The sequence below is a fragment of the Siphateles boraxobius genome, unplaced genomic scaffold (genome assembly GCF_051911475.1).
Source record: "Siphateles boraxobius isolate OS27281-9 unplaced genomic scaffold, OSU_SipBor_1 29, whole genome shotgun sequence".
In the NCBI taxonomy this organism is placed as follows: Eukaryota; Metazoa; Chordata; class Actinopteri; order Cypriniformes; family Leuciscidae; genus Siphateles; species Siphateles boraxobius.
The window spans coordinates 15,397,762-15,425,053 of NW_027508908.1; the positions used below are offsets into that span (position 1 = coordinate 15,397,762).

The 27,292-nt window shown below is 38.6% G+C and overlaps 2 protein-coding genes across 4 annotated transcripts in view; one reads left to right on the top strand and one right to left on the bottom strand.

The window, feature by feature from the left end:
- The window catches only part of frem3 (Fras1 related extracellular matrix 3), a 38,916-nt gene extending 14,137 nt beyond the window's left edge, over positions 1-24,779 (top strand). Inside the window, exons 3-24 of the mRNA XM_077246734.1 lie at positions 2,155-2,301; positions 2,838-3,068; positions 3,830-3,955; positions 4,193-4,444; positions 9,665-9,814; positions 9,980-10,189; positions 10,336-10,533; positions 10,615-10,779; positions 10,878-11,060; positions 11,281-11,411; positions 13,312-13,470; positions 15,267-15,570; positions 15,751-15,882; positions 15,986-16,317; positions 17,276-17,468; positions 17,629-17,733; positions 19,161-19,288; positions 19,426-19,560; positions 21,374-21,500; positions 21,628-21,815; positions 22,490-22,636; positions 22,731-24,779. Coding sequence (XP_077102849.1) covers positions 2,155-2,301; positions 2,838-3,068; positions 3,830-3,955; positions 4,193-4,444; positions 9,665-9,814; positions 9,980-10,189; positions 10,336-10,533; positions 10,615-10,779; positions 10,878-11,060; positions 11,281-11,411; positions 13,312-13,470; positions 15,267-15,570; positions 15,751-15,882; positions 15,986-16,317; positions 17,276-17,468; positions 17,629-17,733; positions 19,161-19,288; positions 19,426-19,560; positions 21,374-21,500; positions 21,628-21,815; positions 22,490-22,636; positions 22,731-23,258 — 4,271 coding nt within the window. The 3' untranslated portion in view covers positions 23,259-24,779. The remainder of the gene's footprint in view (positions 1-2,154; positions 2,302-2,837; positions 3,069-3,829; positions 3,956-4,192; positions 4,445-9,664; positions 9,815-9,979; positions 10,190-10,335; positions 10,534-10,614; positions 10,780-10,877; positions 11,061-11,280; positions 11,412-13,311; positions 13,471-15,266; positions 15,571-15,750; positions 15,883-15,985; positions 16,318-17,275; positions 17,469-17,628; positions 17,734-19,160; positions 19,289-19,425; positions 19,561-21,373; positions 21,501-21,627; positions 21,816-22,489; positions 22,637-22,730) is intronic.
- Positions 24,780-24,999: 220 nt separating this feature from the next.
- gab1 (GRB2-associated binding protein 1) overlaps positions 25,000-27,292 on the bottom strand; it is a 102,466-nt gene continuing 100,173 nt past the window's right edge. For all 3 annotated transcript variants that reach the window (XM_077246796.1, XM_077246795.1, XM_077246794.1), the window contains one exon: positions 25,000-26,865. In XM_077246796.1, coding sequence (XP_077102911.1) covers positions 26,707-26,865 — 159 coding nt within the window. In that variant the 3' untranslated portion in view covers positions 25,000-26,706. The remainder of the gene's footprint in view (positions 26,866-27,292) is intronic.

A 27,292-nucleotide genomic window follows, 5' to 3' on the forward strand; every position in this document is an offset into this window, starting at 1 on the left:
GAAATCTCCTCAGGTGATTGTCAACTCTAACAGCTAAATTCACTATATAACAGTACATTTGTGCTAATGGATCGAAAAATCAGTTGTTAATGCAATTCTTTAGATTACCCAGTTATACAGGGTCTGTTCAAAGTTAACTGCAGGTCACTAGGTTCAGGAACATAATTTTGGAAAATGACAAATGAGCAGTGGGCCACAAGAAGGTAGAAAGGGGCCCATAGAAAATCTGAGAGAAAAAAGAAAAGATAGAATAAGTAAAATGCACATTTAACCAATTTATATCATTCATTTTTTTCATTCTGATTTTTAAACATTAAGAAAGTAATGATTATTTTATTCCATTCACAGACAAAGTTTTTAACAGTTTCTCTTCACCACGGTCACCTTGTTCACTGTAAAGCAATATTCTCAGCAAAACTGCTTTAGAATGATATTTATTGTGAAACATGCTATACAAAATTAATTGAATTTAAAACATTTTAATAGTACTCTAATAGAGGATAGGAAAAACAGATGTCAGTATGGCTTTAATACAATGACACATTACATTCTTGATTTAAAAACTTTTATGGCCAAGTATTGTACCTTGTGATTTGTGTTTTGGATGCTTTTATGCATTTAATTGATCCTATACATTTATACAGAATAATCATGCTAAATCATTTTGTGCACAAAATTTGTTGAATAGAGGGACATTGTCTCCACTGCAAGTGGAACCATTTTCCATAATCTTGTAGACAAAGTGCCCTTATCCAGGCCCAGAGAAATGTCACAGGGCCCAGCGTCTCACAGGTGACTGCTGGGTTTTTAACTGAAAGAGAGCCTTCTGTCTGCATGTTGTCCATTTGATAATCCTCTGATACAGCCTTACTAAGCTCAATATCAGCTCATACTCAAACTGGGCAGTGTGCCTGAGTAAATTTTCTCCTAAAGAAAAAGGCACTTGGCTGAGCTATGATTTGGTTCATTTTCCTATAAGCCTTTGATACATGCTTCATTTTCATGCTTACATGCAGCCTTTGTTTAATAAATCAGCTTGTTTTTAATGTTTTAATGGGCTCACCCACTTTCTAATTCATGCATTAGTAATGATCCTGATATATGCACAGTATTCACACTCCTGTGAAAGCTTAACAAGAGATAAATCATCTAATTTGTATAAGGCTCCCTTACATCTTCACTGAGTACCAAGAAATAGTGTCCAAGAATGCAACATACCCTTTCTCTTTAGGGATAATCAAAGTCACAGGGTAACATGAATTATGGCAAGATGGGATTGAGGATCCTTTCAAAGTCATTAGAGTTCTTTATCCTACTTCAGTCAGTCAGTCAAGATTCAGGATTATATCTCTTCGGTGCTTAAATCATTTAGTCCATGGAGAGAGTCTAATCCGATTATACTTTAACCTGATTATTCAAAATGATAATTAGTCACTGAAGTATGTATTATTTGATGACAGAGTGAAATAAAAATGCTGAAATGTATAATATAATTCAGGTTATAGCTCTATAGAAAAAAAGTTCAAATGTGAATACAATATCTATTATGTTCCTATCTTGACTTGAATATTAGCCTATAGTTGGGATATGGAGCACATACTGTATGCAAGTAAGTGTAACGCATATAAGTCTTGGGGACAAAAGGTCAGATCTTCATTGTCCCTGCTGCAGTATTCATGACTAGTGATGGAAGTGGTAACAAAACTCTTCATCGTTTGTGTTTATCTGCACCAACTACAATATTCCACAACTGCTTTCTTTAACACTATCATGGAATTGGCCTTCAGCATTAACCTGACACCTGGTTGGACTCCCTTCTCTTTAACCTCATTCATTTACCAACAAAAGTAGTAAAAAAAGAAGACTGTGTGAACATGTATTGTCTTAATTTTACAGTAGTAATGAAGGAAAGACAAAAAAGGGTGTTGAGTGTCAATAGAAAACAAAACCACCCCAGGACATCGACAAGCAGGACTCAGGATCAAATTGCACTCATTTTGACCCTTCTTTCTTTATACATTCTGAACTTGAATGAGATGAAATCATTAGAAAACAATTGAATTGTGTGTCTCAAGGAGCTCAAATACACACTTTGCCTTTTTTCATTGTGCTTCATCAAATTCAATTCATTTTGCTTTTCTCTGTTTGAAAAAGGTGGCAACAAATTGAAGCCACAGCCATTCCGCCTGAATTGGGCCTGGATATCCCTGGAAAGGGAATACTATATTGTGGATGAGGATGCAAAGTTTCTGGAAGTCACCCTCAAACGCCGTGGATACTTGGGAGAGACATCATTTGTCAGTAAGTATTTATCAGAGTGAAGGAGTCACCCAGTTAAGTCAAACTATATGTTAAATATACATGCATGCATGCATACATACATACATATATGCATAATATATGTTAAAAACAATAAACAGGACTTGTGCTGGGGTTTAATGTTTGCAAACAAAATGTTCAGTACATAATCGTTTGAGACCAAGACTAATTTTGTGGAGATACAAATACAGTTCATTAAATACTGGAATACAAATAAAAAAACAAACAGAACCTCCTTCATTGTCATGCTTGCACATATTTAGAGATACACAATGTTTATTTACAGCTGTTACAAGTTGGTCCCTCTGTGTTTGCAAGTCACAGTTAAAGGGCTGTGAAAATACCAATGTCTTAAATTGTACAATAACTTTTTACGGTTCTTTAAAATGGTTAAGTAGTCAACAGACATCTTAAACTTCTAACAGCTATAGTCAATAACCGCATTACAAACAATTTACTCAATTTGAGTGACTTTTATATTTTAAGATCTCCAAAGAATATTTTTATTTATTTCAAAGGCATTGCCACCAAGGACGGGACAGCAAAACAGGACAAAGACTTCCGTGGGAAATCTCAGAAACAGGTTCAGTTTAACCCTGGTCAAACATTCGCTAGCTGGAGGGTGAAGATATTTACCGACCAAGAGTTTGAAACTTCAGAGATGTTTGAAATCCAGCTCTCCGAGCCAGTGATGGCTGTTCTTGAATACCCTGATACAGCCACTGTGGAGATTGTGGATCCTGGTGATGGTAATTATGCAATGCTTAATGATTTCCTTTGTCCAAATAGTGTAAAACACATAAACCTATATAATTGCTTCCAGAGTGTGTGCACCACAATGGCATCGGGAGGCACAACTTCCTATTAAAGGGGAACTTGGCAACTATTTCAACTTAATAAAACTGTTTAGAAATCATTTGGATGGTTTAATAATCTGTTCCAGTGAAAATGGTGACTTTCCCCGTTCCCCCCAGCGTTCCCAGGCGGAAAACCAACCTTGCAACATGGGGACTAACGTCCCGGTAAGTTGGAAATATGAAGTCTCGTGAGAACGAGCAAGAAACACGGACTGCTTTACGGCAATTTGACATAAACACACACGCCGCCCTCAATGTGTATGATGTATTACCCACATCGGTAGACATAGCTCCACACGATAAAGTTGGCTGGCTCCGATAATAACAAATGCACACAAGCAGCGGTAGAAAGGGGGAGGAGGGTGCCGCAAGTGAGTTTTTTTACGACATTGTTGTGAAATATACGCCCCACAGCTGTAGGGGGAGCTCGTTGAGAAAACATGCGACAACAAAAGTGAAAATCAGCGAAGAAATAGCTAGAGTTGCCAGGTTCCCCTTTAATGCCAATGGTTTTGAAATTAAATGGACAACAAGCAAAAACATGGTCATTTACTTTTGGCTACTTGGGCTTATATTAATAGTTACTGTATATAAATATATATCCTATACTTATATATGTCCAAATTTAAGCATTGAAATGTATCTCTTTTCAGAGTCCACAGTGTTCTTCCCTCAAGCAGAATATCGTATTGAAGAGGATATAGGAGAACTACTAGTCCCGGTCCGCAGATCAGGAGACATCAGCCAGGAACTAATGGTTATTTGTTACACACAACAAGGTAAGATTAATGAAACCTAGTTTCCTAATCACAATATTAACTATTTCTGTATAATATTCTGAAGTAATGTTAATCATACAGATATCTAATTACATGATTATTTGAATATTGCGTGACAATATTTTAGTTTATGACTCATAACCTATTACAACTGAGGACCTTACATGACCTTACTTCAGCTGTACATCTGTAGTACTTGAAAGTCTGCTTGTATAAAAAAAAAATCCTTCTATACAGGCAGTGCAACCGGAACCACCCCCAGCACCGTGCTTTCCTATTCAGATTATATCACAAGACCCGAAGACCATACCAGTGTTCTGCGCTTTGATAAAGATGAGCGGGAGAAGTCGTGTCGCATCATAATTATTGATGACTCCCTCTATGAGGAAGAGGAGAGCTTCAATGTGTCCCTCAGTATGCCCATGGGTGGCCAAGTGGGAGCCAAGTTCCCCAATACCAAAGTGGTCATCTTGCCCGATAGTGATGATGGTGAGTTGGCAAGAACCAACATCTGAATAAATACTGTTCTTATATATATAAATTCTTTTAGGATTCTTTGATGAATAGAAAGATCAAAAGATCAGCATTTATTTGAAATATAATTTTTGGTCAAACTTGATTTTACAATACGTGCACTCACGTGTACTTACAGTGTACTTACCTAAGAACTGGCTGGGTAATATAAGGTAACTACATGGGTTAAGGATAGATTCAGGGTTAGTAGTACCTAGTTATTACTCAGTTATTGTAATTACTATAATAAATGCATAGTATGTACATGGGAAAATGGACTGTAAAATAAAGTGCTACCTTTTTTAAAGCTTTTTTTGTAACTATGTAGTCTTTACAGTAATTTTTTTTTACATTCAAAAATTGATTTTTTTATATAATTTGAGCCTATAAATATACGTATAGTAGTCCAACTATAGTCTGTGCATTTTCTCTAAACCACAAACCCTTTCATGACATTATTTAAAAAATTACATCCTCATAAAGACAAAACTATCTCCTCCATGTTAACTGATATGTGTCACCTGTTCTTTCTTTATTATTATTCTCACTTTAAAAGTATACTGTAGGTAGCCACAGAACGATCAATCTTTACTTTGTGGTCATACCACTGTTGTCCTTGGCAGCATGGTAACACGATAACCCAAAACAAGTTGAGAGAGCACAATTGAGGCCCCTATGACCTTTGTAATGGCCCATAAACCTCAGTGAGGGCACTGAAAGAGCTTTGTGAACATCCTGTTGATTCAGGATTTAGGATTTGTGTGCATTACTTAAAAGAAACATGGTCCAAACAAGACCATAATTTGACATAAGTGAATTCATTACGTTCAAAGATTCATCCAGGAATTTGCCTTTCAAAACCCAGCCGTCTGTTTGAAATTATTCTTATTATTATTATATCTTAAATATTGTTTCATTTTTAATTTTCAGTAAATATCATCCTCGGAGTGTTTTTCCTTACTCATAAAAACAGTCTAATAGTTGCAAACAGTTTCACCAACTGCAATCCCACCCTTCATAATTTAGAGTATTACTTCAAAAGATATTTGTGTAAATAATGTATGTACATGCCTAGACCTTATTTTTCTGAAGAAGCAAGTGAAGATTAATGTGCTTATAGTAGCTCAGCGTCTTGGTGGGTCTGGAAGGGCCCAGTGGTATATTTGTGTCTAGTTGTAGGGGGGGGGGGGGGGGGGGGGATGTTGGATAGACTTGTGGTCTGGATGCCAGCCAGAGTTGGAATCTTTTTATTGTTTCTCTGATTTGTTGTCTATGGAGGTGTCACTACTCTTTTCTTTTTCTTTGTATGCCCCCTCAAACTTACGGCCTCTACCCCCACCCTGGAAGGGCCTATCCCCTCTGCATTCATTTATCATGATGCTGGTATCGCTCTGGGAGCCTCTTTGACCTCCCAAACACACACACAAACATAAACACTCAGCAAGTGCATCTTGACTGGAGTAGACACAACAGTCTGGTTTCAACACTCAGACAGCACATTAGAAATGATGGTAAGTTTCCTGTGCTGTCACACAAATGGGTCAGAACAACTCCGTGTGTGATGAAACATGACTTAACAAATCTGAGGGAAAAATGGCAACTCTCAGCTTTTCTTATGGTAGCTTTTGGGTTAAAATTATTAAATAATGAATCATTATGCAGTAAAATAAGTAAGAAATATTTAATATTTTCACTTTTTTTAGATTAGTTCAGATGCACTTGCTTTGATTGAAGCACAAGATGTTCTTCAGAACATTATCAAATCATACTGGATGACATAATTTAACGCAATATCAAAGGCTATATTCATGGCAAACTCAATGGTAATAAAAGTTTAAAGAATCATAACAATAATATTTAATTAATGCAAATAATAACAAAAACAGTTATATACTGTAAAAACTTTCAATTTGAAACTTAAAAAAAGTCTATAATTTACTTTCTAAATAAAAACATTGCCTATTATCATTTAAAGCAGGACATTCAGATAAAATGTTTTACAATCATAAAGAGTAAAACAAATCAAATAGGCAAATCCCCTATCAATAAACATGGGTAATTCTTGTGTGACTGATTTGACATCTCGTTTATACAGTCTGGTGATTTCTACTTGAAAACAATTGTTAGGACTGGTTTTCTAGATGACCTGGATTACCAGGTTTTGTGCCAACTTGTGGAGGTATATTAGCCTAAGTTCTGTTGTCATTAAAGGGACATTAAGTAAGAATTACTCCCATCTAGCGGTGAAATTGTATTTTACATTTAAACGAATTGTGCTCTCCAGCGCCTCACGTTTGATGATGCGTGTTGCATCTACGGTAGCCTTTATGTACCAAAAAGCTATGACAGGATGTCTTCTAATAGCACTTCGTCGAGTTTTCCTTCAGGTGAACAGGTTTGTTATTTCATTTTCAAACAAACTTCCAATTGACACAACGAACAAACGAATGTTACAGTATGAAGTAATGACTGTCAAAGACATGAACTATTGTAATTAGTAGTTATGCCTTGTTTACTCGTTATATTTTTTGAAGTATGTGCATTGTTAAATATCATCATCAGATGATTCAACAGTAGGGAGAGGAAGAAGTAGAGGTAGAGGAAGAGGACAGAGAAGCAGTGGATCAGTGGGATCTAGGCGAGGAGGTGGACGACGAGGAAGATATACAACGACGACAAAGATGCCCGGCATGCAGCTACAAGAGCTATAACGTTACAGAATTTATGCGTCTGTATTATTCAATGTGAGGTCACATTATAAATGATAAATAACAGAAAATATCAGATAACATAAAAATTGAAGTAGACTTAGCTATGCAAACAATGCAAGAACAATCTGCTCTATTAAAATAAATTTGTATCGAATTTCTAGCTTACAAAAGTAAACTTACAAACTTTTTTTAGCGCCTTCTCTACTTTACTCAATAGCTGCTATTCATCAAAAAGCCTGTTTAACTTTTAACTGTAAATGTTCTTCTGTCTATATAATGAAGCAAACAACCAAGCAATTAAAAAAAAATTTAATTAAGACTGTAACATTTACTTACCTGTCGAGGAGAAAGCAGGCAACTTCAGCGTCTCTTTTGAATTATTTCTCCTGCATTAGCTCTTTCCACTGGGAAAAAGCTATCCCGATATTCACTCGTGTTTTTTGTATCCTCCGGTCACGTTTCCTTTTACAATCATTTTTGGTCTGTTTTGGCGAAGAGGATTTCTTATCCAGTGGGTTGGCATAGTTATGGTGCGCCATTAAAAATAAAAGTGACAAGCGCCTCTCACTGCTCTGCTCCTCCGTTTCTGCTGCTTTCAGTTACGTCACGCTGGCTCTGAACGAAAACGCGTTGTGGAAACGCGTTGGCGTACTTTTTGTCCCTCTCTGCTATTATAGTTTTTCAAGATGGCGGAAGTACATGGAAGCCTCCTTAGACTTACCCGTCCCATGTATATAAATATAATAAATTCTTCATTTACGAGGATAAATCAGATAACTGGCAGAGGTATTTGTACACCATTGGGGACATTTACCTAAAAATTTACTAATAGTCCCTTTAAAGCTGCAGTAGGGAGTTTTGAGAAAATGTTGACTTAGCCTGAAAATTTGAACAAGCACAACTTACAGGTCATCCATAGACATCATATAGAGACTAGATGCCCTATTGGCCGCTGTGGCGCAAGAAATTCGACCGCCATCTTAAAACGGTCATACTCCTATTTGCGTTGCATAGCAGCAGTAGATGCCAGAGCACTGTGCAGCATATTCCTGCTCAAATCGGCGGACCATCACTCGGGGATTACTTTTCACAAGTAAGATTTAACATTTAACATTACCGTACTGTTGTTTGTATTTTGTGAGTAAAATATTCAATGTGTCCTGTATCGTAGCTACGTGTATGACCGTTGCAGCAAAAAAACCCGCGTGAAAATCAGTTCGGTATTCAGTGAGATATGATTAATTAAATGCGCTGACAGCTCATTGCACCAGCCAAACAGATTACACTGAGCGGAGCGGGTGACCGGTTTAAGATGGCGGCCCCACGGCTCGTCCGCGCCAATAGGCAGTAGCGGTCGATAGGGCGTCTATCTATATGATGTCTATGGGTCCAACCCCCTTGCTCTCTGCTGCGCTACAGCCCTCCCTCCACACCTCCTCCCCCACAGCGGAGCCTGCCGTGAACGCGCAGGCTAGTAAGCAGGACCACCAATGACGGCGGATTATAAACAGTTATGGAACATTCACTAATAGGGACGAAACATCAACAATATGCTTTACATTGACTATGGCCTGCCCATACTTTGACTACAAAATTGGTCCTCAAATCATTATGTATTTTGCAATACATGTAACTTTATAACGTTGCACTCTTTCTATAAGTTATAAATAGCTAGTAAGATAACGTTAAAGGATTAGTTCACTTTTAAAAAAACTTTTGCTGATAATTTACTCACCCCCATGTCATCCAAGATGTCCATGTCTTTCTTTCTTCAGTCGAAAAGAAATTAAGGTCTTTGATGAAAACATACCAGGCTTTTTCTCCATATAATGAACTTCAATAGGACACAAACGTTTCAAGGACCAAATGACATTTTCAGTGCAGCTTCAAAGGGCTTTAAACGATACCAGACGATGAATAAGGGTCTTATGTAGCAAAATGATCGGTCATTTCAAAAATAAATAAAAAACTTTAAGTTTTATAAGCACAAATGCTCGCCTTGCTCTGTTCTGTGATGCACGTTCGTGATCCTGTTCGAACTCGTTCATCAAAATTAACAAATCTTTTTTCGAGTCATTTCGTTCGTTGAATGAATGAAATGACTCGAAAAAAGATTTGTTCATTTGGATGAACGAGTTCGAACAGGAGAGTCATGAACGATGGTACGTGCTCGCGCTGTGCAAGAGAGGGGTGATCAGCACGTACACAAGCGTGATTGACACTGCTAAGGCATTCCTCCTGGCTCTGATTGGTTGTTTCTGACCGGGAGCGGTGTATTTCTGCAAATGGCAATAGGACCACAGGGAGGAGCCAGAGGAGCTTGATTTTTTTCACAGATTATCTGTCTCATATTCTACTGTCAGGACATAATGACAGTTTTAACAAATATTTGTTTACAAAAGTTACCTACTGGAGCTTTAAAGCAAAAAAGGTAAAGGTTCAGGGTAAAGAACATGATAATTAAAAAAAAATCCTTTTGGTACAGAGCCATCTTTCTATTTTGGGGAGAACGAGTACACGGTGGATGAGAGTGATGGTTATGTGGAGGTGAAAGTGTGGAGGACTGGAACTGACCTTTCGAAGACAGCCACCGTCACAGTCCGTTCCAGGAAGAGTGACCCTGTTTCAGCAGAGGGTAAGATATCAGTAAGAGTGTCAGAGTTGTCAAAAACAACAATTGCTGATATCTTAATTTTTGGTAAAATACAATCTTTTAGGTAATAATTAATCAGTCATTTTCATTTATTTGAAGTTTTCACCTGCATATTATATCTCCCCAACCCTTTACTTTCCCGTCCAGCGGGTCTAGATTATGTGGGAATCAGCCGTAACCTGGACTTTGCACCAGGTGTGACCATGCAGACTTTCCGTGTGACTATTCTCGATGACCTGGGCCAGCCAGAGCTGGAGGGGCCAGAGATGTTTGAGCTGGTGCTGCGTATGCCCATGAACGCAGTCCTTGGAGAGCCTAGCAAAACTGTCATCACTATTAATGACACTGTCACAGACTGTGAGTAAAGGATTAACACAAATCTATGAAAAAAAAATTTAATGTCCTCTGAAACTTAAAAAAAACTGATAGGCATTAAACTGCAGATAACTGAAACACACTGATGTGTGATGCTGACTATTTTCAACTGCTGTGTATTTCTGCAGTACCCAAAGTCCAGTTTAGGGAGGAAGAGTACAAGGTGGATGAGGCTGATGGAGAGGTGAAGGCGATGGTGTACCGCAGTGGCGACATTAGTCAGAGGTCCACAGTCCTCTGTTACACTCGCCAGGGATCTGCCCAAGTCATGATGGATTATGATGAACGACCGAATACTGACGCATCCATCATCGTATTCCTACCAGGTCCTTTTTTTTCAACATGTTCCTTGACCTTTCATTCATGTCTGCATGATTTGCTCATCTTTTGTATCTCTTTGTTTACAGGGGAGATTGAGAAGCCATGTGTTGTGACTTTAGTGGATGACACGGTTCATGAAGAGGATGAGGAGTTCCGCTTGGTTTTGGGGACAGCTAAGAGCAAATCACCATATGGAGCTTTAGTAGGAGAACAAAAAGAAGCTCTGGTCACCATCACTGACCATAAGGATAGTGAGTATCTTTTTTCTCCTCTTTATTCTTGACAAACATCAGCATTATGTTCTTGATGAGCTTATCTCACAGAAAACAAATCGACTTCTCCACTTCAGAGTCCATCATCAGGTTTGGTGAGATCAAATACAGTGTTAGAGAGCCACAACTTCCTGGAGAGATTGCTGTAGTGAAGATTCCTGTCCTACGTCAGGGTGACACCTCCAAGGTCTCTGTGGTGAGAATTCACACCAAGGACGGCTCTGCAACATCAGGAGAGGACTACAATCCCCTTTCTCAAGGTCAGCAGAAGACTCACAAAGGCTACAAAATATAAATCCCATGAGATACCAATAAATCCCATGAGATGCCATAATACTAGCAGAAATCATTTTAATGTGATCAATAAAGTATGGAAAATCCTGAACAAAAGGAGCGGATATCTGATACAATTACAGTAACCGATAAGCAGAACGGTTATCTAATTCCTCTCTGTACATCTTTGTTTGTATGTCCCTACAGATGTGGAATTTAAGGAGGGTGAGACAGAGCATGTGGTGGAGATCCATGTACTGTATGATGGACAAAGAGAGATCCGTGAGGCTTTCACTGTTCACATGAAGCCTGACGAGTATATGGTGGCTGAGACACAGGTCAGAGACCATCATCTCTAAAAATAGCACCAAAGACGCCACTTCGCACATTCACATAGACACACGCTAACGTGCCTCTCTTGCTAAAATAGCCATGCAGCAGCTGCCTCTGTCAGCAAGAGCCCATCGCTGTCTCCAATCTCTTTCAGAGGAGTCTGTATGATGTAAATGGGCCTCAATGGTCACAGTGACCAAACAGTGTTATACATTGAACAGTATGGCTGCACGATTAATTGCAATTAACATGAAAACACGCTTAAACCGATTTGGGTTATTGCTATTTATTCATTTTATTTTCGCAGCTTGACAGTGACATATGGCTCTACTCCATCTGAAAGCAGTGAGTTTGAGTCACTTATAACGTGCATTTGAAAAAGTGTCAAACATCTTTCCAAACATGAGAAGCATTTATGAACCGAGCAAGAGTGCCCTCTGGCTTTCAGATGGAGCAGCATTTACTACCGATCAGCCGTGCTGCACTGACAAGCTGCGCAGAAAATAATCTCAGCCTTTGCAAATTGCGTGCTGTTTCATTTCGATTAATTATGCAGCCCTATTGAACATGTACACAATCCACAGTCAAGGCCTTAGAGCCATTTTGGGGTGTTTTTTGCTATCTTATTGAAAGTGACAGCCTGAGAGACGGAAGGAAATTAAATTGAGAAGAGAGCTTGAACTTGGGTCACCCACTCATACACGTCACACATCAAGCCACGTCTCAGACAAGTATTATATTATATATAAGTAGTAAAGCTCTATACACATTTTAAATATTAAAATACAAATTTGTACTTTGACTCAAATATTTCCTTAAAGGGTTAGTTCACCCAAAAATGAAAATTAAGTCATTAATTACTCACCCCCATGCTGTACCAACCCCGTAAGACCTTCGTTCATCTTCGGAACACAAATGAAGATATTTTTGATTAAATCTGAGAGGTGGATCACTGCTACATAGGCTGCCAGAGGGAATGAAACTTGACGGCCCAGAAAGTCATTAAAGAAAATGTTTAAATATTCCATGTGCCTACAGTGGCTCAACTATAAGTTTATCAAGCGACGAGAATACTTTTTTCCCGAAAAAAAAAACATAATAACGACTTTATTCGACTATTCCTTTTCTTCCTTGTGGGCCTGAGACGAGAGTTCAAGAGATTTCCACGACGCATGCGCGAGAACTGAGAAGAGAACGTTCTTCTTCTAATACTTCTTGTTCAGTTCTCGCGCATGCGTCGTGGAAATCTCTTGAACTCTCGTCTCAGGCCCACAAGGAATGAAAAGGAATAGTCGAATAAAGTCGTTATTATGTTTTTTTTTTTCGGGAAAAAAGTAGTCTCGTCGCTTGATAAACTTATAGTTGAGCCACTGTAGGCACATGGAATATTTAAACATGTTCTTTAATGACTTTCTGGGCCGTCAAGTTTCATTCCCTCTGGCAGCCTATGTAGCAGTGATCCACCTCTCAGATTTAATCAAAAATATCTTCATTTGTGTTCCGAAGATGAACGAAGGTCTTACGGGGTTGGTACAGCATGGGGGTGAGTAATTAATGACTTAATTTTCATTTTTGGGTGAACTAACCCTTTAAGAACATCTTACTTTATTCTTCTTCAAAAAAAATCCAGGCTTTGGAATTGTTTGATTGTATTGCCGTTCTAATTCTTAAAAAAAAATAAGTGTTTTTAGGAATACACAATATTCTTTAATTTATTATTAGGTAGAAAATAACAATATTTTGTCATAAACATGTCAATTACATACTTGGGGAAAAAAAGATTCACAGTGAGTGGATAGTGTTTTTACCGCTGCTTATATTATTGTAGGTCTTACATACTCTATTGTTCCTAAAATTTTATTGATAGTCTAAATTGTTGTTTTCTTCCTCTCCAACTTTCTGTAGATGAGTAAGGCTATTGTGTACATCGAAGAAATGAATAGTGTGGCTGATGTCACCTTCCCAGCAGTGCCTCAGGTGGTGTCGTTGCTGCTGTATGATGATACGATTCGGGCTAAAGACAATCCCCACCCTCCAACTGGATATCCTGTTGTGTGTGTCACGGTGAGTGATGCCAATGATGTTCTCAGTTAATCACTTTTTGAGATTTGTTTCATTTTATACTTACCGTTTCCCTCTCACTTATCATATAAAGAGTATGGCAAATAAAGAAACATTAAAAATAAACCTTGCAAAAAGGGAGTTGGTCTTAATGAAGTAATTGAAACATAAATTGAATGTTGTGGAATATGATTCGAAATATCATTAGGGGTGGAAACTACACTAAACAAAATTATAAACGCAACACTTTTGTTTTTGTCCCCATTTTTCATGAGCTGAACTTAAAGATCTAAGACTTTTTCTACACAAAAGGCCTATTTCTTTGCCGAGATAATCCATCCACCTCACAGGTGTAGCATATCAAGATATGGACAGGTGTGCCTTAGGCTGGCCACAATAAAAGGCGCAGTTTTATCACACAGCACAATGCCACAGATGTTGCAAGTTTTGAGGGAGCATGCAATTGGCATGCTAACTGCAGGAATGTCCACCCGAACTGTTTCCCGTGAATTGAATGTTCATTTCTCTACCATAAGCCGTCTCCAAAGGTGTTTCAGATAATTTGGCAGTACAACCAACCAGCAGTACATCCAACCAGCCTAACAACCACAGCCCAGGACCTCCACATCCAGCATCTTCACCTCCAAGATCGTCTGAGACCAGCAACCTGGACAGCTGCTGCAACAATCGGTTTGCATAACCAAAGAATTTCTACACAAACTGTCAGAAATCTTAGGGAAGCTCATTTGTATGCTTGTCCTCATGGGGGTCTCGACCTGACTGCAGTTCGTTGTCGTAACCGACTTGATGGGGCAAATGCTCACATTCGATGGCGTCTGGCACTTTGGAGAAGTGTTCTCTTCATGGATGAATCCTGGTTTTCACTGTAGATGGCAGATGGCAGACAGCGTGTATGGCGTCGTGTGGGTGAGCAGTTTGCTGATGTCAACATTGTGGATCGAGTGGCACATGGTGGCGGTGGGGTTATGGTATGGGCAGGCATATGTTATGGACAATGAACACGGGTGCATTTTATTGATGGCATTTTGAATGCACAGAGATACCTTGATGAGATCCTGAGGCCCATTGTTGTGCCATTCATCCACGACCATCACCTCATGTTGCAGGATGATAATGCACGGCCCCATGTTGCAAGGATCTGTACATAATTCCTGGAAGCTGAAAACATCTCAGTTCTTGCATGGCCAGCATACTTACCGGACATGTCACCCATTGAGCATGTTTGGGATGCTCTGGATCGGCGTATTCACAGCGTGTTCCAGGTCCTGCCAATATCAAGCAACTTCACAAAGCCATTAAAGAGGAGTGGACCAACATTCCACAGGCCACAATCAACAACCTGATCAACTCTATGCGAAGGAGATGTGGTAAATGCTGGTCACACCAGATACTTGCTGGTTTTCGGACCCCCTCAATACAGTAAAACTGCACATTTTAGAGTGGCCTTTTATTTTGGCCAGCCTAAGGCACACCTGTGCAATAATCATGATGTCTAATCAGCATCTTGATATGCCACACCTGTGAGGTGGATGGATTATCTCCGCAAAGAAGTGCTCACTAACACAGATTTAGACAGATTTGTGAACAATATTTGAGAGAAATAGGCCTTTTGTTTACATACAAAAAGTCTTAGATCTTTGAGTCCAGCTCATGAAAAATGGGGGCAAAAACAAAAGTGTTGCATTTATAATTTTGTTCAGTGTATTTCTGCAAGTTTATTCTCTCATTCTTACAAAACTTTTATAATTCTGATTGTTTTCTTGTCTGTGTTCCATCAGGCCTGCAATCCCAAATACTTTGACTTTGACAAGACTGGCTCCATTTGTTCAGTGGAGAAAATCAATGACACACTAACTCAGTATCGCTGGATGGTTAGTGCCCCCAGTGGGCCGGATGGAGTCACCAGCCCCATGCGTGAAGTGGATACCAACACTTTCTTCACTAACACCAAGTCCATCACTTTGGACTCCATCTACTTCCAGGCTGGTTCCCGTGTACAGTGTGCCGCCCGAGCCTTCAACGCCAATGGAGATGCTGGGCTGGAGCTTAGTTCGCCCATTGTTGTCATCAGCCGAGAGGAAGGTGAGGCTCTTGTAACTACCACAATTTGGATTGCTGCTCAATTCTTTAAGAATTACTCCTAATACCGAATTCAAGAAAGCACAATGTTTTGTTTGTATGTTGGTTTGTTTTACTGTTTTCTGGGGTGTCTAGGAAAATGAATTGTTTTGAAAGTTAAATCAAGGTGTCTGTTATCCTTAGGACTGTGTCAGCCTCGTATACCTGGAACAGTGGGTGCTGAACCGTTCTCAGCTAAAATCCGCTACACTGGCCCAGATGACCCTGACTACCCCAATCTGATCAAACTCACTGTTACTATGCCACACATGGATGGTGAGTGACCACCTCCATCACACACAATGCAATATTGAGTAAGCAAATATCAATCAAAATGTCTATAAAATCCATGATATTAAACTGCATTGTTTTTCCTCAGGCATGCTGCCTGTTATCTCCACACGTCCCCTTTCAAACTTTGAGCTAACCCTTAGTCCAGATGGCACACGAGTGGGAAACCACCGCTGCTCTAACCTTTTGGATTTCAACGAGATCCAAACAGCACATGGTTTTATCACCGACGCCACAAAGAACCCAGAAATTATTGGCGAGACTTCACCGTACCAGTACAGCGTGGCCATGCGTAGCACCAATTCCCTTCGATTCTACCGCAACCTTAACCTCGAGGCATGTCTGTGGGAATTCAGTAGCTACTACGACATGTCAGAGCTGCTGAATGACTGTGGAGGATCGATTGGCACAGATGGACAGGTATTTCAGGAATCAGATTTCAGAAGAAATCATTCAAAGCTCTGCTTATTTAAAGTTCCTTCAAAAAGTTTGAGGTCAATAAGATTGATTTAAAGAAACACTAAGAAAGATTTTTTACCTTAATTTTTTTTTTCCAAAATCGTTTCAGTGGTTCAACAAGTTGTGACATGGTGAAATGCTCTTATGCCACAGCTTTGCGGTCCTTTATCTGATATATCCACGCTATGTAAGATTGCCAGATCAGGTCGCGTTTCTGTAGTTCTGAGACATAAGAAAACTACTAATTTGACCTGCTTTACAGCAAGCATTACAATTGCTCGTTTGTGATGTCGCAATACATCATTACTTTCATAAAATCATGCATCATACTCTACCTTGTCTGTGGCCATTGTTGATTCCAAAGAGTATTGGATAAACAGAGCATGTGCGTGCGCGTGCAACAGTAGGCTGCGGTAGGCTAAATTATTTATGACAGCGGTAATGGACAATTCCGCTTCCAACTTGTAGGGCAACCGCAGAGGAAAAGTTACTTGGTGTTGCTTTAATGTCTTTGAAAGAAGACTCTTATGCCGCATTTCAATAGTACAGTAATATTGTGAAATCATTGTAAGAATAGAAAACAATTTTAAAATTCATTTTAAAATTCATTTTCCATTCATATTTATTTTAAAATGTAAATGGCAGAGCTGATTTTGTCCACAGTCATTTCTCCAGTCTTCAGTGTCATATGATCCGTCAGAAATCATTCTAATATGCTGATTTGGCGCTTAAGAAACATTTCATAAAACAGTTGTGCTGTTTAATATTTCTGTAGAAACTGATTTTTTTCTCAGTATTCTTTAATGACTAGAAAGGGTTTTATTTGAAATGGAAATCTTTTGAAACATTATACTTGATTAAGCTACTTGTCAAAATGTTTGGCTACATTTGGTGTTTTTTTCTGTTCCTGTGTCTGCAGGTGCTGAATCTGGTTCAGTCCTATGTAACCCTGCGGGTGCCTCTGTTTGTGTCCTATGTCTTTCACTCTCCCGTTGCGGTTGGCGGCTGGCAACATTTTGACCTACGTTCTGAGCTGCGGCTTACCTTTGTGTATGACACTGCCATCTTATGGCAAGATGGTATTGGAAGCCCACCAGAGGCTGAGCTACAAGGTAGTATCGAAATGCCATATTGAACACCATGCATCAGAAATTTGAATACATGGTGAATTCAAATAGACATGAATACAAATTAATGTAGAGACAGAATTAATGCTAATGACAGTTAGCCTACCTGTCTGAGGTTTTTATTTGTTATTAATTATTTTTATAGGTGCCATGTATCCCACCAGCATGAGAATAAATGATGAAGGACGTCTTGTCGTCAACTTCAAGACTGAGGCTCGATTTAGGGGACAGTTTGTCATGTCTCACCCAGGTAATGTTCAGATGGAAACAGACCCACACATAGCTGCTGACAGGCAATCCTTTAACTCTCTTCCACTGTGTTGTCAAACTCTGCCCCAAAGAGGTAAATCTATAAGCTACAGTCGCCTAGACTGCGACTGTTAAACGACAGTAAACTTCCTCTGTCAATACCCTCCTGACTAACCTTTACTCCCTCAACTTTTTTTCTCCATTTCTAGTTCCCACTTTGGAGGTAATAAAAAATAAATTGGTGTTGAATTGTTGACCAAAATTCAGTTAAATGTTTTTACATTTTATAGCCTGTCTGTAGTATATTTTGGCATTCCCCTTTACTAGAGTATATGGACACACACACACACACGTTATAAATGATCCTTGTCTCAGTTATTTATCTGAGCTTGTATCACTCCGCTTGTAAATGTACTGTAAAGTTGAAACGTAATCAGTAGGTTAGGATCGGGTTTGTTTTGGAGCGCAAGTCAAATGAACTTAAGACATTCATTTATTGTGTGTTGCAATGAAACTACTTAAAAATTAGCTCATTGCGAATGCGATGCATTTCTCACGGTCCTAGTGTCCTATATTCTTCCAAACTAAAGATGGTGAATTCTTCGTCAGTCGGCACCAATTCATATCTGTTTACATTTATCTTCTCCGTTTTATATTGGTCAAGCGGTAGTAACTTTTATTGGGGTGTGGGCTCTGATTGGTCGATGAGTTGCACACTGGCAAAAGATATGATTTCTGTAGATAAAAAAAAAATTGTTTAGACAGAAAATTACTAAATTATAAAAATATAAAATATAATATTGTTGTTATTGAGTAAATTATTAAAGCTGCAGTCCTTAACTTTTGGCGCTCTATCGGTTAATAAACAGAACTAAATGCGTCTTGCAGAATAACATTGTAGCCGGAGCTACTTCTCTCTGTTTATGTCTATGACGACTCACGCAGGTACTGGGCTACTCCGCAGCAGTACGCAAACCAGTCTAAAATAGTCTGAATATAAACACTTATTACAGTATGTGGACCGTATGATTCAGGATAATACAAAAACACGGTTTGGAAAATTTATTCATAATGTACTAGCTCCTTTTTTAATTTTTGTCCCTGAGTTCAATATGTGCAACCCCCATTTTCCTGAGCATGTTATTGGCCAAGACTTTCCATCCCTGGAACGAGCTTTTCATCTATTACAATCATCTATAATAAACAGTAGATGGCATCATAAAGCCTGTTGATTGCTTTTGAAATATATTATTTGGGATTTAAAACATTTTGCCCAGAAATAATAAAAAACATATCAGGTAGCCTACAGTATCTTTAAGTGTGTGATTGTACATTTATATAAAATAATATTCACAGTCACTTGCATTCAATCAAGATGAAGTTGTTTATTTTCAATTTGACATGTCTGGGATGTGTATTGTCTTTCAGGAACCACTTTGTCATCTATGGTAATGTCAGCGGACCACCCTGGACTCACATTCACTCTCTCCCTGGTCAGAACTGAGCCCACTTACAACCAGCCAATGCAACAATGGAGCTTTGTTTCTGACTTTGCTGTAAGTTTAGTCCCATTTTAATTTTTTTATTTGTTTACCTTTTATTCAATTTACATCTTGTCAGTCATACAATTCATGGATGTTGGTTATACATTTTATTAATATTAAAAAGGTGAACTGATTGTATATGCATGTAGGTGAGAGACTATTCTGGCACCTATACTGTGAAGATGATTCCATGTAGCGCTTCACCTAATGGGGAGTTCAGCATACCCCCTGTGTGCCACCCGAGGGAGCGCCTCACCTTCGACATGGACATCCGCTTCCAGCAGGTTGGTTTCAGCTTCTTCATTTACCTTTACATTATGAGAGTAATGTAGTTTACATATTAGGTCTGTAGCCTAGTTGAATTAATAAGAAACATAAGGTAACAGCATATTCATCTAATCCTGTCAATCACAACGAATATACAGGTCCTTCTCAAAAAATTAGCATATTGTGATAAAGTTCATTATTTTCCATAATGATAAAAATTAAACTTTCATATATTTTAGATTCATTGCACACCAACTGAAATATTTCAGGTATTTTATTGTTTTAATACTGATGATTTTGGCACACAGCTCATGAAAAACCAAAATTCCTATCTCAAAAAATTAGCATATCATGAAAAGGGTCTCTAAACGAGCTATTAACCTAATCATCTGAATCAACTAATTAACTAAATTGCTAATTAACACCTGCAAAAGATTCCTGAGGCTTTTTTAGAAACTCTCAGCCTGTTTCATTACTCAAAACCGCAATCATGGGTAAGACTGACGACCTGACTGCTGTCCAGAAGGCCATCATTGACACCCTCAAGCAAGAGGGTAAGACACAGAAAGAAATTTCTGAACAAATAGGCTGTTCCCAGAGTGCTGTATCAAGGCCCCTCAGTGGGAAGTCTGTGGGAAGGAAAAAATGGGGCAAAAAACGCTGCACAACGAGAAGAGGTGACCGGACCCTCAGGAAGATTGTGGAGAAGGACCGATTCCAGACCTTGGGGGACCTGCGGAAGAAGTGGACTGAGTCTGGAGTAGAAACATCCAGAGCCACCGTGCACAGGCGTGTGCAGGAAATGGGCTACAGGTGCCGCATTCCCCAGGTCAAGCCACTTTTGAACCAGAAACCGCGGCAGAAGCGGCAGAAGCACGGCTGAAGCTGGCCTGGGCTACAGAGAAGCAGCACTGGACTGTTGCTCAGTGGTCCAAAGTACTTTTTTCGGATGAAAGCAAATTTTGCATGTCATTCGGAAATCAAGGTGCCAGAGTCTGGAGGAAGACTGGGGAGAAGGAAATGCCAAAATGCCTGAAGTCCAGTGTCAAGTACCCACAGTCAGTGATGGTCTGGGGTGCCATGTCAGCTGCTGGTGTTGGTCCAGTGTGTTTTATCAAGGGCAGGGTCAATGCAGCTAGCTATCAGGAGATTTTGGAGCACTTCATGCTTCCATCTGCTGAAAAGCTTTATGGAGATGAAGATTTCATTTTTCAGCACGACCTGGCACCTGCTCACAATGTCAAAACCACTGGTAAATGGTTTACTGACCATGGTATTACTGTGCTCAATTGGCCTGCCAACTCTCCTGACCTGAACCCCATAGAGAATCTGTGGGATATTGTGAAGAGAAAGTTGAGAGACGCAAGACCCAACACTCTGGATGAGCTTAAGGCCGCTATGAAGCATCCTGGGCCTCCATAACACCTCAGCAGTGCCACAGGCTGATTGCCTCCATGCCACGCCGCATTGAAGCAGTCATTTCTGCAAAAGGATTCCCGACAAAGTATTGAGTGGATAACTGAACATAATTATTTGAAGGTTGACTTGTTTTGTATTAAAAAAACACTTATTTTATTGGTCGGATGAAATATGCAAATTTTTTGAGAATTTTGGGTTTTCATGAGCTGTATGCCAAAATCATCAGTATTAAAACAATAAAAGACCTGAAATATTTCAGTTTGTGTGCAATGAATCTAAAATATATGAAAGTTTAATTTTTATCATTACATTATGGAAAATAATGAACTTTATCACAATATGCTAATTTTTTGAGAAGGACCTGTACATAGTTGATGCATAAACATCTGCTGGTTTTGTGTTGTTTCTCAGGTGAGTGACCCTGTAGCAGCAGAGTTTAGTCTGAACACACAGATGTTCCTGCTGTCGAAAAAGGAGCTGTGGCTGTCTGATGGCTCCATGGGCTTTGGAGAGGGCACAGACACTGCCTTCATGGAAGGTAATAGACATCCAAGAACAATAATAATATAATTATTTCAGTTCAGTTCAGGTGAAGGTCTGAATTCATTATTCGTTCAGTCCCTGTATTGAGTGTAAAACTATTTGAATCAAATTGGTTTTCCTAGGTTCTAAGATCTTTGGGCGTGTGATGGTGGACCCAGTGCAGAACCTGGGCGATTCTTTCTCGTGCAGCATAGAGAAAGTGTTCCTTTGTACTGGTGCGGATGGCTATGTGCCAAAGTACAACCCTACCAATAAAGAGTATGGATGCCTGGCTGATGCTCCATCCCTGCTTTACAGACTCAAGATCCTGGTATCTGATTTTTTATTTTTTTTTACCTTTCATACAAACATTCATTGTGAATGTGGATCTTAATTTGAATAGAGGAAGATTCAATTTATAAAATGGTGCTGGCATTTTCATTGACACTTTGATGTCTGCAAAAATTGTATGTGGTTGCAAAAGGTTTTTTTCTTCAAACCCTCCTGGTTTTACCCTTTTCACACACTCACTCTCTCTGTCTCTCTCTGGCTAGCTGCTCCACATGACATTTACAATCTTAACTTGGCCAAATTAATTATATTAAGAAACTTATTGAGCTTGGCACTGCCTTGAAGGACTGCAGTTCCTCTATGATATAATTTCCTCTTTTGGGGGGTGTTTTTCTGCACATTTTTGTTGCACCATACGATGTCAGACAAAAGTTTTTCAAATGTGAATAAGCTTCGAAGCAGTTTTGATGTTTTTTTTTTCAAAGGAATAATAATAAAATATAATAAATTGAAAAAAAAAAGTATAATAATTTTATTATTAAATTATATGATAGATGTATCACCTTGAAAATTTGGTTTTGAAAATTGACAACAACAAAAAACAACAAAAACATCCAGATATTAAAAATATGCTCATAGATTGGGTGTTTTCAAGTAACTGCATGTAAAATAAATTGTTTATCACCAATTAACATGTTGGTCTTTGAACTTAAGGACAAAGCTCAGCCAGAAACTCAGGCCACCACTTTTGGAAATGTCCAGTTTGAGGCCAGCTTGGCTTTGGATACCCCTGAAGCCCTGCCTTTGGTCAGACAAACTGGATCAGATGGTTTCACCCTGTCATCATCTCCCCTCTTCCAGGTCAGAGACTCACCATGTTTTATAACAATAGTGAGAAACCCAAAGGTGCCCAATTTTCATCTAGAATATTAAGAAAGAATGTTTAATTCCTCAGGTCGCTGCTGGCCGGGAATGGTTCATCCACACCATCTATACCCTCCGTTCTAGAGAGAACGCCAACCGAGGCATTGGTAAAAGAAGCCTTGAGTACCACCACGCTATATCCTCCGCCGTAGCTGACCCTGGCACCCAATCTCGTAATCGTCGTGCAGTACCCGACCCAGAAGCTTTTGGCATCGGTGCTGAGAATAACCGAGGCACCAACATACAGCATATCACCATCGACCGCTCAAACCGACTCCGGGTGAGCCAGCCATGGGGTCGTGAGACTCACCTAGAGCACCCGCTGGTGGAGGGGAGCCTGGGTAAAGGGCCTGGTTCAGATTTCTCTCTTCCTACTGGCATGTCCACATTGCTCGGGGTGGCTGGGCTCATCCTGCTGGTGTGCCTGGTTGTAGTTCTGGTCGTTCTCTTGATGCGATGCAAGCGGAAAGAGAAAAAGTACCCACCTTATTCCACTTCGTCCTGCACAGCATACAAGAAAAAGCCCACAAGACACAATGTGGACAGCTCTGAAGTTTAAACTGCTCTGTTCCTGGCATGTCATTTAAGACTTACTCACCATGGTGCTTTCTTGTCAAGAAGCAGCTGAACTTATGGAGACAGAAATGTTTTGAGATCTAAAGCCAAATGACACCATCCAATATATGGCTTTTTTTTGGGAAGGTTTCACAGCTTCAATGAAGACATCTTAACTCAAGACTCCTCATACAACCTGGTCAAACAAAAGGAGCTTGCTTGTTGCCTTTCTCTTAAGATTAAGTTTGAGCTTTGTAGTACTAATTTTATTTTAGCGTGCTCCAATCAGTAGATCTGTGAACCAGAATTGGCCACAGAAAACCGGCTCAGACAAACCGTGAATCTGTGCTTCAGCTTTTGTCAACCTCAAATTATCTGCAAATTTAACAAGTACTGCTTCATTATATATAAATCAACTCATTAGATTTTTTTCCAAATAAAAAAACAAACAAAACAAAACCTCCACAACTACTTATATAAATAAATAGAAAAATATAAAAAAAATAAATGGTAAATGTACCCCCAGCATGAATGGCATATGTTGGAGATTAATAGATTCAAAACAGCAATCTCAGCAGTTATCCAGGCAATTTAAATGTTAAGGATCATAGTGTCTTCTATTTTCATTTTTTTTTAATCAGTCCATTTTAATTTCAATATGTAACGGTTCTTCTTCTGAATATGTGTGTGAGATTTAAGCAAATTGAAAGATGCAAGAACTGGCTTCTTCGAACATTTATGTAATAAATGTATCTATTTTTATATGTTCCATGACATGAACTGATGTGTATAAGAGCACAGGCCAGCGTTCCCACATAATCGATGTGTTGCTATGCAAAGGGAGCATGATGTTCAAGTTCATAACTATTCAGAATGTACTTATTTTTATACATTTTCAGGATGTTAAAATGTGGTTCAGAATCACACATTAATTCTGTGTGTACACAGTTGCCTATTCTTTATCTGAAAAAGGAGAGACTGGTGTTAACAAAAGGTAGTACATAAAATACACCCTGATAAAACTTGAAAACTTGTGAACCACATGTACATTTTTTTTCCATGTTAAAAAAATCATTACAGATTTACAAAATAGAAGCAAAGAATGCTGAATATTCAAATTATAGTTTTAAACTGATACTAGCATTTTAGTTTTTCATTTTATTTTGTGGCTTCCCAGTTGGTGATAATTCTTTCAATTTATTGTTTAATGTTAGTTATTTTCAATGTATTAATTTAATTGTCAGACACAAACCAGCCAACATTTTGTCATTTAATTCTCACCTTATAATGGAAATCACTAACATCAAATAACACCAGGACAAAAAAGTTTGAAACCCAACAGATTTAAAGTCTGTCAGCTAATATACCATTAGCATTGTTTAAAAAAAAAATCAATATGACAGAATGTTTTTGAGAATTGTTTGTCTTTTTGTTTCTTTATTGCTGATGAAAGGAATTCTGTCAAGATACTTGTTTCATTATAAAGTGCTTAAGTGTTTAAAATATAAATGCCTTCTATAACCTGTGACAAGTTGAATTTCTGTCATGTAACATGTTCCTGTGTCTAGTTCCAAGTGCATTGATAAGTGTTGTGGTTGCAGTTGAGGCTCACTTACAGGGACCGATATCCATCAGGGCACCGTTCATTTAGGTTGTAATATTAACCCATTATGTTCAATGCCATTGAAATTACAGTTCTGAAAACAAATCATCACAGATTCCATTAGTTGCAATGTCAGCAGTAATCTCCTGAAGTATCATTTTTATTGAGTTTATTTTAAAATGTACATTTCTTTCAGATTCGTAAAAAAAAAAAAAAAAAAAAAAAAAAAAAAATTATAAAGCATCAGGGTCTGGTGGCTCAAAGAAAAAAAAAAAAAGATTTGAGTAGAAGGGAAACAATATAGGCACAGCTTTGAATCAAAAGACATGCTTGGAAAGCCTATTGATATATACAGCAGAAGCCACCAACGATGTTGCAACACTTCAAGTGTCTTCTCGGCTTAATAGTTTGTAGTTAGTAGAGCTATTTTATTTTACACACACAGTAAAGTTCTATGCTGATGTATTCTGTATTCGGACTTGAGCTAAAATATTTACAACATTCAAAAAAAGTTGCAATGGTAAGGCAGTTAGTTTCCAAGAGCTGTGGAACTCCATCTGAAATAAATTATCGAAGTGGCAATAAAATGCATTGATAGAGCAGTCACACAGAGAATGCGGAAACAAAATAAAATTCCTGAAACTACTTGACCGGCTTTTCCTCCCCTCTATGAAGGCATCTCATACAGCACAAAGCCTTTGTAATAATATATTGCGTCGTAAGCAATTTCAAAAAGGTTTCTATGAGAACATACGAACTGCAACACTAAAGACGTCATCTATGGCTGCAAAATAAAATAAAATAAACAAACTCTGTTAAACCTTTCAGTGAGTACCTGACCTCGGCGCTTTCTGTAAATTGATACCTTGCTTGAAAACAAAGGAGAAAATAAAACCAAAAACATAAAACACACAAAAACTTAGAGAATTCTCTTCTCTGTTAACAACTATCACAGTTCCTGATTCCACCAATAACATTTCATAGTTTCTGATACCATCTCAGACCGTGTAGACTTCTATCCTGCAGAATCCACACCTTAGCCTTAACATACTAGATATTAGATACAAATAAAGGACACTTTTATTAATGTACATAACACTTTATACAGTCTGCCTGCTGTCTTACATGCAAACGAAAATAATTTTCAAACAAACTAACTCTTTCACCTAAGTAGATTCACGGTTCAAGCAACTCAAAACCTTTTGATTGCACTACCTAATTACACTTGAGGCCCAAAAGAATAAAATAAATGGAAAACAAGTCAAACCTCGATGTCTAAAGGTTTCAGATTATCATGGAACTATATACACCAAAAAGAAAAAAAAAAAGTTTTTGGCCTCATAAAACGCATCTTAAAAACCCACCTTGGCAGATTTGTGAACATGGAACATTGTGAAAACAGAACTAAAACAACTGACAAATTAAACAGGCCTGATGCACCCCAAGCCCATGGAATAATGTGCTTTAACACCTTGATGGGGGAAAAACGATATCCATGAATCAGAAACTGTCTGAGTGGATGGGTGAGGGGCAGTGTGTATCTTTATAGTACGAATAATGCTGCTCTGTTAGCGCAATATTTACTGGGCTTTCAGCCAATAAGCCATCGTGAGTCCTTCAGCCCCTGTTCTGTCCATCTTACTTCGAGTCTGTCAGCTTATACATGAGGATCCCTCGGATCAGCTCTCCCCTGCTTGGGTGCTGTCGTCTAGCAGGAAGCAGTGTAAACTAGCTGATCTGGTAGCTGTGACCTAGTCGCTGTCACACAGCTGTATCTAAAATCAAACATCCTCCATTCCTCGGCCTCCCACAAGTCCTGACCAAGCAGAAAAGAGGAAAGAGGTGGGTGTCATTTGGGCCCTTTGCTGGGGGTGTCTGTCTCCGTCGACTGCCGTCCGTCACTCCAGGCCTCTCGTGTGCTCTTCAGTGCTTGCGTTCGCTGCTGATCCACCACCACATAGTCCACCCGCTCATCTGATGCTGAAATACCAGTCCCGTTACTCTTCTTCTGGAAGGTAAAGATATGACAGACAGTCAAAACTGGGCTTGCCAAAAATACCAGTACTTGGATTGCGAGTTGATACTAAAATAAAAAAATAAAAATGCTACCAATCTTTTCTCCAGTATGTATAGAACTGACTTTTTCATAAAAAAAAAACACTTTATTAAGGAATAATTCATTGGAAATGTAAAGCATTTTATACAATATATTGATACAATATCAGTTATCGGATGATATTGGATATTTAACTTTACATAACTGCTAATTTACCCTCTTTTTACATTTATATGACTTTTTCTGTCATGTAACACTCACAAAGTTAATCTTTAAAAAATCTAACAATTAGAACAGTTAAAATTTAGCCAAATATTAATAAAAACCTCAAAATTTTCATATTTCACGGTTATCAGTCATAGTATAAATAAGTAAAGGC